The 15560-nt window shown below is 46.8% G+C and overlaps 1 protein-coding gene across 10 annotated transcripts in view; it reads right to left on the bottom strand.

Annotated features, from left to right (window-relative positions):
* PUM1 (pumilio RNA binding family member 1) overlaps positions 1-15560 on the bottom strand; it is a 70218-nt gene that overhangs the window by 38030 nt on the left and 16628 nt on the right. For 5 of the 10 annotated variants that reach the window (XM_035345500.1, XM_035345502.1, XM_035345503.1 and 2 more), the window contains exons 3-6: positions 14843-14911; positions 5703-5811; positions 2955-3133; positions 665-831 (exon numbers count right to left, since the gene is read on the bottom strand). In XM_035345500.1, coding sequence (XP_035201391.1) covers positions 665-831; positions 2955-3133; positions 5703-5811; positions 14843-14911 — 524 coding nt within the window. The remainder of the gene's footprint in view (positions 1-664; positions 832-2954; positions 3134-5702; positions 5812-14842; positions 14912-15560) is intronic. The other 5 variants (XM_035345506.1, XM_035345508.1, XM_035345509.1 and 2 more) reach the window with 2 other exon arrangements.

Genomic DNA, 15560 nt, shown 5'->3' with positions numbered 1-15560 from the left:
GCCATAACAAGACAGGGCTTCAGAAATGGCAATGTTATTTTTCATAAAGCTATTCCGTAACTATTAACAACGTAAAGCTCGGACACTATCTCACTCGAAACCTTTCTGGAATAGCTGCCATGGCTTCCTGTTTACCTAACATAAGCACGGGGCTGAATTGAGAAATGGTTTGTCTCTACGCAAGGGCCAGCAGTATGGCCTCACACTGTATTTGTTTTCCTTTTGCAGTTTTCCTACATGCCAACACAAGGCTCAGCAAGCAGGTGAGCTAGCAAGAAACAGAAATGCATTCTTTGATTTTATCAATAGCCCAGATTTCACAAGGCCTTCATCTCGAGAGCTCCGAGGAACAAGTCCAAGAACTCAGCTACAGCTCAGACCAGTGTACAGGCAGGGTCAACATCTCAGTAGGTATTTCCAGAAGAACCCCATGCAAAGTAGCTAAAACTACATGTGAACACAAAGCAAGGCTACACACTAGAGAACTAGGTGTGCGCAGGCCATCAGTTATCCTCCACTTCCTCACAAGCACGTCCCTGTGTACGCGACAGTCCTTATGACACTGCTTCAGTGAGCCAAAGGCTTTTCACTACTGTTCCCGGAGCATGAAAGATCTTTCAGAAAAGCGTGACACTGAATAGTTATTAACTGATGGTGCACATACCTGAAGTCTTTGACATCTGTGTCGATTCCATTCTGCACAGGCAAACCATTTGTTTTATCCATCACATCCCCCTCCTCCTTCAGATCTCCTAATTTATCGCCATCAAATGTGCCCTTATTTTTCTTATCCCCTTTGTCATTCTCATCATTCTCTGCATCCCTTGGCCCCTAGGCAAAAGAGACATTATTTTAATAAGCTTCGGTTTCAGATCAATTTTGCTTTCATTCCAAGATGTTAACAAATCAAAGAAACATGTCACAATAAAGTAAGTTGCTTTGGAACATTAGTTCTTACAAATAAAAACATAAAAAGAGCAAAATCATAAATCATAATCAAAGAAGCAAGGGAATCAGTTCTCATTCCCTTCCAAAAGGGGTTTCAGCTACCTGGTCAGTTTCTTCCATTCAGTAAATCAGGGTCCAACTCTACCAGATCTAAAAAAACCCCACCCCAAGGTAACTTGAAAGAGTATTTACCCAAATCCTCTTTATAAATGGGACTTGGGCACACTTCGAAATTAACTCAGGAGCTTTTAAACACAACAGCGTGCACGAAGGTGTATAAACTGAACTAGAGCCCCTCCATCGCTTAACGTCTGCACGTCAGAGGTGCGGTAACTGGCTGGGCAAGCACACGTGCCCAAGCAGAACGGGACCGACCAGGACCGCCACGCGGCTGCCTCGCTTTCGGGGGGCATTACGGGGATTTGCACAGGGAACTCCACCATGCAGCTCCTAAGAGCACTCGAGTCAGTGACTAGCTCAGATCATATAAACCCAAAGCACTTTTTGCAGGGGAATAAAAAGAAAACAGGATTTAATTTCTTGTTGAGCATTTTGTAAGTGGCATGGCATCTGCAGCTTCCCCATCCCCAACGTCTGCATTTTATTTCACTTGGGAAAAGAATAAAGGGTGATTATGCCAGGGGCACAATTTTGAACAACAAAAGGGAGAGGAAAAACAACATAATTTATCATAAAAAAAACAGCAAGGGGCATATAAACATATTTATCATAGATAGTTTTGGTGCTGTCAAAAGACAGACATTCAAACCCTGTCTTCCACTTCAATAGGGGGAAAAACACTCCACATACGTACCAGGGCCCTCAAACCCTGTATCAACTACATCATTTTTCCATTCTCTTCTTTTGTTGTTGGTTTGGTTTGTTTTAGCTTTGGTTGTTTTTGTTTTGTTGGGGGGGGGGGGGGGGGGGTAAAGTTCCCTCCCATACTTAGAAAAAAGATCATTTTAAAAGCAATGATATTCTGACGTTTCTTCTTAAATAAAAAATCAATCATCCTTCACTAATATTAGAGAGCAGAATTGGAAATGCCAATTCCAAACAAATTCAGAGCCCTGTTTTCACCCACACAATGTGACATTTACACATTTTCCCTTTGTTTCAGAACTGACATCCTGACCACCAGTGCTGCAGACACCTCCCTAACCCCAATTCTGGATGACAGATTTGCTTCCTCCTCTGACTGCTCCCCCTCCCCCAAGTCATCTTTCCTAGGCTCTGGATTCAAGAAAGTTACCAGGTGCCCGCTAATAAGGGTCAAAAATAAGAGGATGGATGAAGGAGACCACAAACCATCTCCCTGAAGGGAGGAGCATGGCAGCCTTCCAATGGTAACAAACCCACTCAGCTTTTCTGTTCTCTGACAGACCCAGCACCCGGCTGACGAGGCGGAGCTGAGATGCAGCTCTTTTTTCCCCCCGGTATGGGGACAGGACTCGATGATGCCTCTCCTGCCACATCCTTACGTTCGAGGCAGTGACTGCACTCTCTTCCCCACCCCTCCGAGCACCGTGACTAATGCCATTCCTCCCCAGGAAACAACACGCCCTTGAAAGCATTCCCAACCTGGAGTGGCTTCTGCAGCTACGTTACGTCTCTAGCATCGTTACATGGAGCTTTCTGTTCTTAGCCAGTGACAAAGCATCCACACGCTCACTCAAGAACCACGCTGCTCGCTACAGGTACATTTGCATGCTTTCCCCAACCACAGCTCAGATGGCGTTACTGCAGGTGTGCTTATCCCCAGAGCTGGGAACGCCAGCAACCTCCCCGTCCTTCACGGCCGCCTCCCACCCTGCACCCCTCAGTCGAGAAGAGCCGAACCGCTGGCCTAGCTGTGTAACGGAGACTGTGGAGCTACTGGAGCACATAAAGGAAGAAGGAACAGCTGCCTCTAGGGATGGATTAACAAACAAACAAACAAACCAAGCAGCAAATGGAGAAAACAACATAATGGGAACTCAAAGTTCAGAATCAGGCACACTTACAAATCCTCCTTTCCTTAGGCAGGAATCTCCAGGAGATGAGCTCAACACATACTCCACCATGCTAACTCCAAGTCCTCCACTCTCTGACCGTGGTGAAAGCACTGAGTTGACTTCACTATTCACATGAAAGCCCTGACCAGGTCTTCTCTGAACCATAATTGGTTGGGAAACAGAGTGATCTGGAACAAAAACATGTGCAATTCTTATAAGCAGATCCAACTATTCATGGAGGCAAGTCATTAAAACGTACTCTAGTGTCTTAATTGTGCTAAGAAGCGCCAGCTTTTTGTCTCTGCTGGTGTCCATTGGAAAGAGACGGATTGCTCCCTCATTCATAAAATGCTAGGACCTGTAAAGCTTACAAGTGACAACTGCATTCAAACACTACAATCGTAAAATTTCAGAAAGCTGTGTCTAAGTAAAGGATGCAATAAAAAAAAGTTCTAGTATTTACATTTAATAAAACTCTTGTGTTAATACAGTGGGAAAAACAATCAGTCCCTGCTTTAACTGTCATTTCAAGTATCACCCTATGGTTACACCAGCTGGCATTTGTTTTCTTGGTCATACGAGTTAACATTCTCATGACTCATGATCATCGTTTCTCTCAGCTATTATTTCCTCAAGAAAAAGTTTGAGAACTTCACTTCTTCCCCCAGCCTCCTGCATCAGCCCCATCCCTTTACCGCCTCTGCAGTCTGAGGGTTTGAGATCCTACCAGAGCTGACTGAGGAGAGATGTCTCCAAGTCCTAGCAGGCTCTGCAAAAACTGCTGCCTGGGCAGGCGACCCTGCACCCCAACGGGGGAAGGGAAGACGTATTCAGCTCCTGCGTGCTCAGACTGGTAGCAGCCAGTCAAAAATTACAGGCAGAAGACATAGCAGGGCCAGGGGATGGTGGAAGGGACATAGAGTGACATCGATACTGTCATTTTCTTGTAAGGCACAAGCCAGCAAGAGAAGAAATTCCATCCCTGCTCCTAGCTGCGCTCCCTGCCTTCTCCCTCAAGCCAGCACGAGCATCTTTGTGGCCGCAAGTAAAGCGGGCTGAGGAGGCTTCTGTGGGATAACGCTAACAAAAACAGGAGGTGGTTTTAACATAGATCAATTCCCGGCAGATTTCATCACACTGCTGCGTAACTAGTTGTACCACGAGGAGAACGGAGCAGCCTGCACCAGACAGGACTGTTTCTTTCAGTGGTACTGGCTTCAAGTGCTCTCAAACTACCACAAGCTAAAGTAGCGAAGAACCAAAGCCACGTGGGATGCCTGCTGTACTGGGGACACAGACAGAAGGGGAAAGGGTCAGAGCAGAAGGTACGTTACAGAAGGCCAGGCTTCATCAGTTCCACTGCTCATGGAACAAAGCAGACTTCTGGGCCGGGACACTTCTGCACCCCAGCTCCAAACCGTGCTCCTCGCTCCCCGAGGTCGCTGCCAACTGCCAGACCACGGCTGTTTCTTCGCTTTAGATGAGCAAAAGGGGAAACTGTGACTGCCCTGACTCACAGACAGCAGTGCAGGTCACGGCTCAGGAGTAAAGGCTGCAAGGTGCATGGGATTAATTGAGAATAAACAAAGGAAGAAGTGAGACTGAGGGCTTTGACTCACGGAGATCTGTGATCAGTCAGCGTAGGAGGTTACCTCCCCCACGTCTACCCTGCTTGGCTAGTGGGTGCAGCCAGCCCAGCAAAGGGGAAAGTCTCAGCTGTTACTGTAGAGTCTGGCTCCAGCCCTTTTTAATCCCCCCTCAACTTCAGTTTACATTAATACGAGCTGCTGTTGAGGGCTGGATGCACGTGCTGCTAGGGAGACCCCCTGCAGGCAGGCAGGCCAAACGGCTGGAGGCTGCAGCTCCCCGAAATCTCCCCAGCGCTCAGCGAGCCTGCAAGGTTCAGCCAAGAAGATTTTGAGAAGCTACAACCCTTTTTCACAGCCATTTTGAAATTTAAACAATAAAAAATGCTCTTATCACACAGTTTACTAGAACAGTCTTTCTGTCCCAATGCCTTTGCTCCTTAAGGATTTTTTTGGGCGGAAAAAAAAAAAAAAAAAAAAAAAAAAAAAACAACAGTAAAGTTGCTCCCCTCTGGAGCTGTAGTTCTGCACAGTTGTTTGGAAACTGCCCAGGATACTCAGCAGTGCCTAAGGAGCGTATTCAGTACACATGGAAAGCATAGAAAATAAAGAGTAAAAGGTTAGCATTCCCAATTCAGCACATGCATGGGATTTTTTTGCCATTGAACTAGAACAAACCTGAACGCTTTCCCCTGTAGTTCAAAATACGGGACAGTCTCTCATCCAAGAACAAGATTCTTGGCAGATAAACTTCAGCACAGCTAATTCAAAACATCGCTTTATTTATTTATTTTAAAATTTATGTTGTTGGGCTTTGGTTGGTTAAGTATTTAAAAATTGTTTTTATCCCCCCACTAATCTTGTCTCTAACATCTTTGTTCAAACTTTAATCCATCCTAGGGCAGAAAATGCATGAGAAAGTTTAAATTCAAATTTTAAGCAGATAAACATACGTTCACATTAGACAATTTCTTTTTATAGCTATGGATATCTTTTTATCTCTATCACAAAGCAATGTGGGTTTTTAAACTTTTCTATCACGTAAAACAGATGCTTTTATTATTTTTTTTCTTAAAAAACTGTGTCATCCGGACTGGCCAGCAATTTTGAAGAGATGAATTGCACGTTTCTGTGTTCAACCCCAACTAAATTAAGTAAATAATTGAGCTACCTGATGTTCCCCAAGCACTGTCTCTCCACTGATCTCCCAGAAATATCCCTTTTGGTCCATCTTTGCTGGAATCATCAGATTCCCAAAACTTTTTACCCGGCAACAGCTGCTGCAATTAAAAAAAAACAAAGCATGATTAAAATAAGTATAAAATGCAAACATAAACCATAAGCGTCTCCCTTCTAAACATGAGTCAATCATTAAACACAAACTGATGCATGCTTTATAATCAAAATATTTATACACTCCTAGGGCGAAAGCCATACAACTGAGACAGTAATTCAATCTCAGCAATCCTCTTACATTCTTCAACGCTTTAGGAACAACACACACGTAAGCGCACACATACAATTCGCATTCTCCAGCCTCTCAACACGAGAGCTACTTGCAAGAAAAAACATTAGCGGAAACGCTGTTCTGAGCGGAATATTGCTGTGACTTCCACCTGAGCTGCACGGATACCTCTCAAACTACCCCGCATTTCCAGCGGGAACAAAGCCCAAGGTTGTGATGCAAGCAGGGACAGAACACATGGAGAGGTGCCAAGAGCTCTCACTTCTCGCTTATTCAACGACTGCTGAGGACTCTCAATGCTCTGAAGGTTATTTGTAAACGCTAATAAGAGTGAACAGTTCTGGGCCACCACACCTGCCACGCACGCATTGCTCCTACTGGAGGGGAATAGAGAGGTTATGCACTTCCTGAGAACGAGACAAAGTCATGGCTTGGATGAATCCAAGGAAGCTCCCACTGAAGTCCAGAAGACGGCCAAAAGAGCAACGTGCCCTATTTAGGGGATGCGTTTTGAAAATACCAGCTTCACAGAGGGAACACCTGCCGTGTGGCATCCGCATATGGCAGAAGGAATTTCAAGCCCTCCTTAAGTGCCTTCGATGTCAAGTGTACAATCTTCAAATTAAATCTTCAGGCTGAATGAGATGTATGCAATTCAGACAGCAAACAACAGCGCGTTCACAGCAAATTAACAAGATAAATGAGCCTCGCCTGCTGAAGTTGGAATAAAGCTAAAGGAACTGGAAGATTAACAAGTACTCACATCTGTACAAAATTACCGTAGCACAAACAAGAATCATTACATTAGTCAATGTCTCCTATATATTACAAGTGCTGATAACGCCATCAGCGGGCGTGCAAATTTAAGGCTACAGCAAAGAGACGGCCGGACAGGACAAGGCGGGCGCGAAGGAGTTCCCAGCTCACAGCTTTTAAGTACCCTGGCTTAACACCGACTGTCAGGGAGGTTGTGCTATTTACTTTTTGCTTAAGGAAGATCTGTTTGGTCAGAAACACCTTGTGAAGCAGCTCTGTGAGATTAAATCTGAGGTAGACAGGTTTGGATAACTGGAACGATTACACCTAAACCAGGTATTAGAAGGGGAACACCACCCATCTCAACCAGCACGTGAGCAGCAGAATTCCTTCCGAGTTCTCAGAAAGCCCCAGCACAGATAAGAGAGAGATTCCATCTGGTTATTTAAGAGACACTCGAACTTGCTGCTGCCAGTTACCTTAGAGGAACGCTGCTTTTGCGCCGAGAACAAAATCAATCCACAGCAAACAAGCACAGGGAAAAAAATAGATAAGCATGCGGGATGCGTTGGGAAAAAGCTTGTGCAGCCACCAGATGGAGGACAGACACGCCATCCGTGCAGAGTCCAGGGCAGAAGCTTTCAGCCATGCCCCAAACCACTCGCTCCAGGCAGCGCTGGGGTGGCCGAAGCTCGCTCCCAGCTCCACACCGCTGCCCGCAGCACCTCGCGGCCCCGGCGGAACTCACGCACAGCCGCCTGCGTATGGGCTCTGCACGCTGACGGGAATGTAAACCGAAGCAATCCGCACCCACGCGGAGTAAATCAACATTTCCAAGCGCAGCATCCAGGAGGTCACATTTTCGGAGGCCGCGTGCCAGCAGCGCTCCTCCCAGCGGGCACAGCAGGAGCGCCAGAGCGCCGCGCCTCCCGCCCCCCTGCCTCCTGCTGCACACCCTCCGGAGGAGCCGAGACGCTCCTGCCAGGGCTGGAAACACCACGCACACGTCTGCACACACAGTCCCTAGCAAAAGGGGACGTCGTTTGCTGCCACAGTGCTGCAAAAGGCTAGTTACAGATGAACACAGCTCAACGACACTGCAGCTCCTCTCAAAGCACGCGCCTGTATAAGCTGGTTCCCTGCCGTAAGGCTCCTCTTCCAGCTCACGCTGTTGTCACAGCCTCCCTCTACTAAGTCAGGAGCAAAATCCTCCAGAGCACAGGTTTGAAATACAGGATGAGATAAGCTCATTCACCTTTTATACATCTGAGCACAACGCAGCACACTCCAAAGTCCTTTAAGTCATGTGCCACTCCAAGCACACCTGGACACGCGCCGTTACCTGCGCTGTCCCTACGGCAGGGAAAATGCTTTAATACACGGATTTGTTAGTGCCAGGAACACACGGGACTCGGACCCACCTTGCTTCCCAGCAGGAATTACAAGTGCAGTGCCTAGCAGTCTGTCTTTAGCACAGGGCAGGAGACAATGGCCTTTCCAGTCTCAAACTAAACACTTTCTGTATCAAGGAGTCCCAAAACCCCAACACCAAACTTCTGCTGTCCCCAGCTCTTCAACGCAGAGCACACCATCCACACCCACTCCCACCCTGCACAGTCTGTCCAAGCAAGGCCCTTTAATGGCCTTTTGCCCTACAAGGTGTCCCAAGCTATTTTCAAGCTCTTTATTTGGCAGTGAGTCATTTCCACCCAAACTTCTCAAGAAGGAGGAAAAAACTACCAAGAAGGCATTGTAGTCTAAGTGCTACGCTTCCTCTGGGCTTTATCATCTTCTTACTGCGAGAACAAGACCCAGCTTGTTATTGTACCTCTCAAACCACTAAGTAGAAAGCAGTGTTCTCCCTGGCTGCTCCTCCTCTGCAGTAACACAAGATTCCAGCGAGTCACTTCTTTTTAGGCATCCTCCAGTGATTTTACAAGCTGTTATGGCATTGGCAACACAGCATAAGCCTGCCTCTGAGGCTCTCAACCCAAGGACAACAGCAGGGAAACCTGTGCTGTGCCCCTGTACTTCCAGCACAACGGCAAGGACGAGAGCCGCCCGTCAGCAAAACGCCTCTCAAAGGCGCTGCTCCTCCATCGGCAGCAGGGGTAACGCCGAGGAGGTGAAGCAGTCGGGTCGGGGCTTTCCAGCATTTATATGCATAAACACATCACGTTACAGGTTTGTTGTGGGGAGTTTTGTTTTATTAAAGCTTCTGCCATTCCTGCATCTCGTGGAACGCAGCTCTTCCACTCCTGCTGATGCCGTCCCACTGTAGCTCCTCTCCCTCCTCAGTTGAGAGGAGAGCAATATGGAGCGGTCAAACTAAACTTTAGCTGCAGCTACAACTTCTCGAGCCCTTTAACAATATCTCACAGTGTAAAAGGACAAGACCTGTTTGGCAGTCAAACCTGAAATAAGAAGATGAGAAGGAGCAGGGACCTGCAGAAAGGAGGCAGAAGAGCTGAGCAGAACTGAGTGTTTTTATTCAAGAGCATCATCCAGTTTACAGGAAAATGAAGCTCCTACCATAAGCTCTTGAGTTTCCAAAATGTAAATAAATTTCCCTCGCATACTCAAGAAAGCAATAGCAAATTTTAAGTTTACAAAATTTATTTCTACCTTAAGGGAAAAAGCAACTTTAAATTTAAGCTAAAAAAAAAAATCAAGCAGGAGAGGAAATTGGCAGCCCAAGAATTGCTGGGGAGCCCCGGAGCTGTCTGGCCCGTAGAGCTGAAGCGTCGTGTAACCTCAACATTTCTAACGCGATCCTAAGATTTGAGGCAAACACGATTAGGGGTTCGGTAGCTGCTTCTCCCGAAGAGGCCTGCTGCAGGTAACTACGCTCGGTCTCCATCCTTGGTGCAGTCTTTGGCGCTTGCCGCATTCCCAGACAGTACCAACAGCGGCAACAAAATGAGATTTTTCATCTCTCAGAACTTCAAAGCACTTTCGCACGGAACACTTCCAAATTTCAATTATAAAGTCATACAGCGAACACGTGGGAAGGGACAGCCACGGGAATGAACTGCCATGGTCACAGACACACTTGATACACGGCTGCATGAACGAGGCACACACACGACTGGAGGGTAAGGGAAGAAAACAACCCTTCCCAAGCAAACTACAATTCTGCCCCCTGTAATTTCTTCTTTCCCCCTAGAATGTAAGCATGAACTTTCAGACTGAAAGCTCTGTAGCATTAGCAGAAAGAAACAGAATATTAAGGTTTGATTTACATACGTATTCTGGATGTATTTACCAATATTGGGGGGAAAAATAAACCAAGAGACAATTTAAACAGATGGTAAGGGGCTCCGTGCTCTGTCAAGTGCTGCTCCATCCAAACCTAGAGGTTTAGCAAGCAGTAATTATCTTGTACTGAATTACACAACAGGCTGCCAAGATGATGAATTTTTCCTCAGGGAAAGTTGTCAGTTGCAATGGAGAAAAAGAAAACTTGTTTAAGTAAAAATAATCCAGTTTTTCAGGTTGAAAATTAAAAATAGAAAACGCAGAGGTTAGAAGACCAGTTTATTTGTTCCCTGATGATTTTTTTTTCCTATTTATTTATTAAAATTGACCCTATCTAGTACGAAAATAATCCTTCTAAGCCCTCTTACAGAGGACTTACAGATTTAGGCCAATATTCAATTTAGCAGAGGGGGAGGAGGAGAGGGGGGGGGCGACTTACACAGCAACAGAAGCAATTCTACAATCAACAAGTACTGAGCCTGGGCGTGCAGACCCACTGAGCGGGGATTATCAATTAGACAAATTAAGTGACCTGATCCCCTTCAGACAAGGCAAATATTACGATCAAAGAAGCCACCTGTGCCCCACCGCAGCAGCTGGAGAACTCAGTTTATCCGCAGCAACAGGTACAAGCAGGCAGAGCGTGCACTCACGGGCACACTCGGGCAGCACCGCAGGCTCACAGGCAGCGAGATGCTCTCTACCCCCCTGCACCCAAAACCAGCCACAACGGCCAGACCGGGTGTGCAAGCAGCAATCCAAGCCGGCATCCCACTGGCAGCAGCGCCGGGGTGAAGGCTGAGTGCTGCCCCCCCCAGCTCCTAGTACCCGACCCCAAGCAGGGGCGGCCCCTGCCAGCTCACAGCTCACAGGGCTCTGGCAGAAGAGCCCGCACATAGAAGGAGGCAGGATGTCACGTCTGGGAACAGTGGGGAAGCTTAAACCAGAAAATCCATCCTGCCACAGCATGCTGTTAGCTGCGTGTCACCAAACCCACGGCCGTAAGCAGCAGCTGCCAGTCCAGACCAGTTTGGTCCCCCCATCCCTGCTGGGCTCTTGCTCAGCCCCTGCACCTGGGCCACCAGTGTGCTTACAGACACAGCTTCAGCCCTCCCGCTCCTAACGCTGCTAGCACTAGGTCACTGAAACCGAACAGAAACATGATTCACACCTTGCAGTAGTCCCCAGCCCAGCTCCAGTGATGACTCGATGAGAAGGGAGCAATCACAGGTGGTGAAAGCAGCGTCACGTGGGCTTGGTTTGCTCTTCAACCAGATAAAAGCAGCCTGGGCCCACCATGACAACCACTCCGTCACCACGCCGATTCAGGAAAGGCGCTGGTCACTGGAGGCAGGGTCTTCTTGAGGCCCTAACCAGCCGCATCAAGGGGCACACAGACATGGAGAACACAAACTGCCTCAGCCTCTGCCATTTAAGAGATCTGCTGCAAGGAACCACGGGGCTTGCAGCAACTTTGCTGTTTGGCTCAAGCCAGCCCTGCTCAAGGCTCAGACTCCAAAAACTGAGAGGACAGCAACCCAGAGCGCAATACCACAACGCCTGTCAGATGAAAATGGACAGTATTCCTCACCAGCCTGTCTTTTCAAGAGGAGAGGGAGATTCACTATCACCCCAGATATTCTTACTTGAAAATTTTTGGTCCAGCTCCCGGCAGGTTTGAAGTTAAGGGCCGACCAGCTGCCCCATGTCTTCCCGTTCCCATTCCCCTCCCACCCTCCTGGATTACGTTACAGCTCGCTGCTCCCCCAGCTGCTCAGTGCTGCAGGCTTACCGCCCAGCATAACCAACCAGCAAACCAAGAATGCTTCCGCAGCTCAAAACTCGTGTCATGCACGGTGACAAATGCCACCTCAGACTCTCTGCACTGTCCACTACACCAAAAACACACTGCACAAATATCCAGTATTGCTAAGCTCCAGATAATAGGGATTTAAGAAAAGCAGACATCCAGCTCCTTGTCTTGAAGGCCTGAAAAGAAAAAAACCTCACATAGCTTGTGTTAAGCTTCAGATAAGCATCACTGCTGCATGATCAAAGACCTTCGAAGACAGCACAAGAGGCAAGGACAAGCATCCTGGTCCGTGTGCTGAGGCAGCAAAGCCAGGCAGCCCCTACGTGCTCTCTCTGAAATGCCCTCCTCCATCGTTTTGCTTCTGGCTTCACCAACTGCTAGACACCGGCTCTTCTGTTACTCTTCAGTGCAACATCTGCTGAGAAGTGGAGTTGGATACAGATCCAGTGAAGACTTCATGATGCTTCCACGGCTTCTAGTAAGGCTTCCGTCAGTATAACTAGCAAACTGGCCCAAGTGCTAAAAAATAAGGGGCGAAATCAGATGTCCTTTTTGGGAGATGACTGAACATTATTGACCGTGTCCGCTACACATGAACCAAACCGTTTCCATTTCAGAGCAAGGCGAAAGGGTTTTCCACAGATCTTTTCAGTCTGGCTTCCAAAAGCACTGTGCTGCCACTTGCACAGACAGAGAGGGGGCACAAGGCCAGCTACAACGGGAGAGAGGGATTCTGAAGATGGAGACAGATGCAATGCAGATCAAAGCCATGGGGTTTTTTAAACTACTCTTAATTTCCCCAGATTAGGATATCTGTTCATCACAAATCAAAAGTTATCTGGATTTTGACAGCAGCACAGATAAGACATTAAGTGTTTGACAGCACCCTTTTAAAAAGCTCTGATGTGTTCAGAGGCAGAAACTCCTTAAACCACTAGAATTATGATATTGCTTACTGAGAAGCAAGGCAACAGAAGATAAAAGATCCACTAAATGCCTTGTTTCCCCAGATGTATATATAAACACGCTTTTCCTCATCTTTCTCCTCCAGCATTTTCAATATCAGCTCACAGTACAAGATTATCAACACTTCCTGCAGGTAAGAATCAGAAGCATGGATCTTGGTTTACAGTTCCTTAAGTTGGCCAGCTGGATGTGTGCTGAAATACCTCAGGAAATACAGAGCAGAATCAATGGATAAAGAAAGGAAACTGTGGTGACTAACACAGGAAAACCTACGAGGAATAAGAAATGGTGTCCCAGCTCAGACAAAGAAAATGTGAAATGTCACCTCTCCTGGAAAAAAGACACGCCAGAATGGGGAAAAGCCCAGTGACAAAAGGATGCCATCTCCAGAACTTCCAGTATCACAGTAACAAGAAAGGAGAGGAAAAAAAAAAAAAGGAATGAGTCATCATTTAGAAGATCCAGTGAAGAAAACCTCGGATCCAACACCCCACCCCCCAAACACCCTAAATTCACTTCTCTCCAGAAATCACTCGGGGCTGGTAGAAGCCAGCATGCTTCGGAATGCCTTTAGGCGTTTAAAGTGACATGATCTAATGCCGTATTAAGCACAAAGTAAGTGCTATACTTACTCTTACCAGGCTTTCAAAGAGCCTGTACACTCTATATCTGAAAATGAACGTCTTGCCCCAGTGAGGTGTTAAAAAAAGAAAAAGGAGGATTCACAGAACATTCACAGCCCTGTCATTCCCCTGGCATGTTTCATATGGAGGCACATCGGCTGTTTTTCAGCAGCTTTAGATGGATTTTTTAACATCGTGATTTCTCCTTTCTAAACCGTTTTCATCTACTCTTAGTCAATAGTCTCAGTGTAGGCTAATGCAACCTAGAGAAATGGAGATTTTCCTATCAAACAGCATCACACTGAACCACAGTTCAGCATTACAGTCTTGCTGAGAAGAAAGGACGAAGAGCAGAGAAGCCAGGCATCCAGCAACAGGAACTGACAGAGGTCCTTCACCTGACTGAGAGGCAAACTACCCAATAACGGTGGTTTTGGGTTTCCTCCTCACCAACCGTTTCTGGATTCTACAGAGCGTTTCTTTAACCTGGTTCATGAACTAGGCTGCAGAAATTGGATGCACTCGAGATGCAGAAAACCACTCTGAATTTGCCAGACAGGAGCACAGGAAGGAAGCCTCTCCAAAAAGCCAGACCTGTATCAAGCTGGAGGCAGACCTGCTGCACATCAACACTGCTCCAAGACATGATTTTCTCATCTCTGTTCTTCCACAAACCTCTGAAGGGACTGGCTATAAAGGGAAGGGCAACAAGGCAAGGAAAAGAAGCGTTTACATCCCACTTCCAGGAACCTAAAGCAGCCATCTGAAGTAACTTGCTATTCTTCCCGGTCACCACAAATAGGCAAGTTCTTTCTTCAAAGAAAAACCAAAGGTCACGTTACCCAGATCTGCTGCTGCTCACTGCACTGGCGAGATTAAGAGAATTCTTCCTGTCTTGAACGCAGCTGGAACTGGAAGACGCACTATCTGACAGCTCCTGCCCAGTCCTTTGACCTGTCCGAAGCACTTATCACTTCTGCAACCCTTGATTATGTTGCCCCGCTACTTTAAACACTAAACACAGCCCTGCGCTGTATGACAGGGGCCAGAAGGTGGCCAGGAGTAGGAACTGGGCAGCAGACAATGACAGACAGCTAAACCCCACAACATTACAGGGTCTGAGATCACTGCATCCCAAAATAAACATGCTACAAGTATTGTAACACTTGTCACACGACAGATTTCTGTTCTTTTACAACCACCATTTTACTGGTTGATGATACAACAGGTGGAGGGCTTAGCTGTTCCTCCTACTAAGGCGCATTCTAGCCTGACAGGTTTTTATTTTGTTACAGCACACACACACAAGCTTCACAGCCACCATGGAGAACTTTCAAGTTCAGAATCATACCAGCAGCCTCAAAAAACCTCTTACTTATTTCCCTCCTCCCCCCAAAACACCAAGTTCTTTCTATATGCCTTTCACTTACCTCTCCCATCGCCCGTCCTTCCAGAGCAAGAGCTTGGAAATCATGATTCAGTTCATCCATAGAACGCACCTATTTATAGAGGGGTAAGAAAAACACGTGAGGAAATGCTTGCTTTTTTTTTTTTTCCAATGATAATTACAGTTAGAGCAATTTCTGATACAGACTGAGCTACACGCTGCATCGCAGCACACAACAAAGCTGAGCTCCGGAAGACAACTTACCTTAAGACTCGCAGAAGTTACAACTTTCAGTGTTATTTATACATGCACCAAAAAACAAAATGAGCAATTATTTTAAGACACAAAGTCTAACACAGCTGCCTCTGCTCAGTTTATATTAAAGAGTAATATTTCACATGGAGTTGCATAATTTTGGGTGCGGGAGTCAATGCGTAAGCAAGTCGGGATCATTTCCTTTCAGGCAAGATCAAATAAAGGCTTACAAAACAGGCAGCTTGATGTTCCACTTACAGCAGTACAAAAGAGAAGAACGGTTGTACAGACAGAAAGCAAATTAAGTGAAATAGAACTGTGTGAAGTGGGAGGCAGGGGGTGAAGAGAGGAGAGCAGTGTCTCCAGATCAGCTGCTCTTAGTTACTACACCCGCACCAACGCCTTGAACCAGGAGCCCCGAGGCACAAACCGTACCCCAGGGGTGCAGGAGGCCTTTGGTAGGCTCCTGATGGGGCAGGACTGTTCCCTCCTTCCCAAGAGGTCAC

This window comes from Oxyura jamaicensis, chromosome 23, assembly GCF_011077185.1.
Source record: "Oxyura jamaicensis isolate SHBP4307 breed ruddy duck chromosome 23, BPBGC_Ojam_1.0, whole genome shotgun sequence".
Taxonomy (NCBI): Eukaryota; Metazoa; Chordata; class Aves; order Anseriformes; family Anatidae; genus Oxyura; species Oxyura jamaicensis.
Note: the sequence above shows the minus strand (reverse complement) of the source record. Positions and strands in the feature narration are given on the sequence as shown.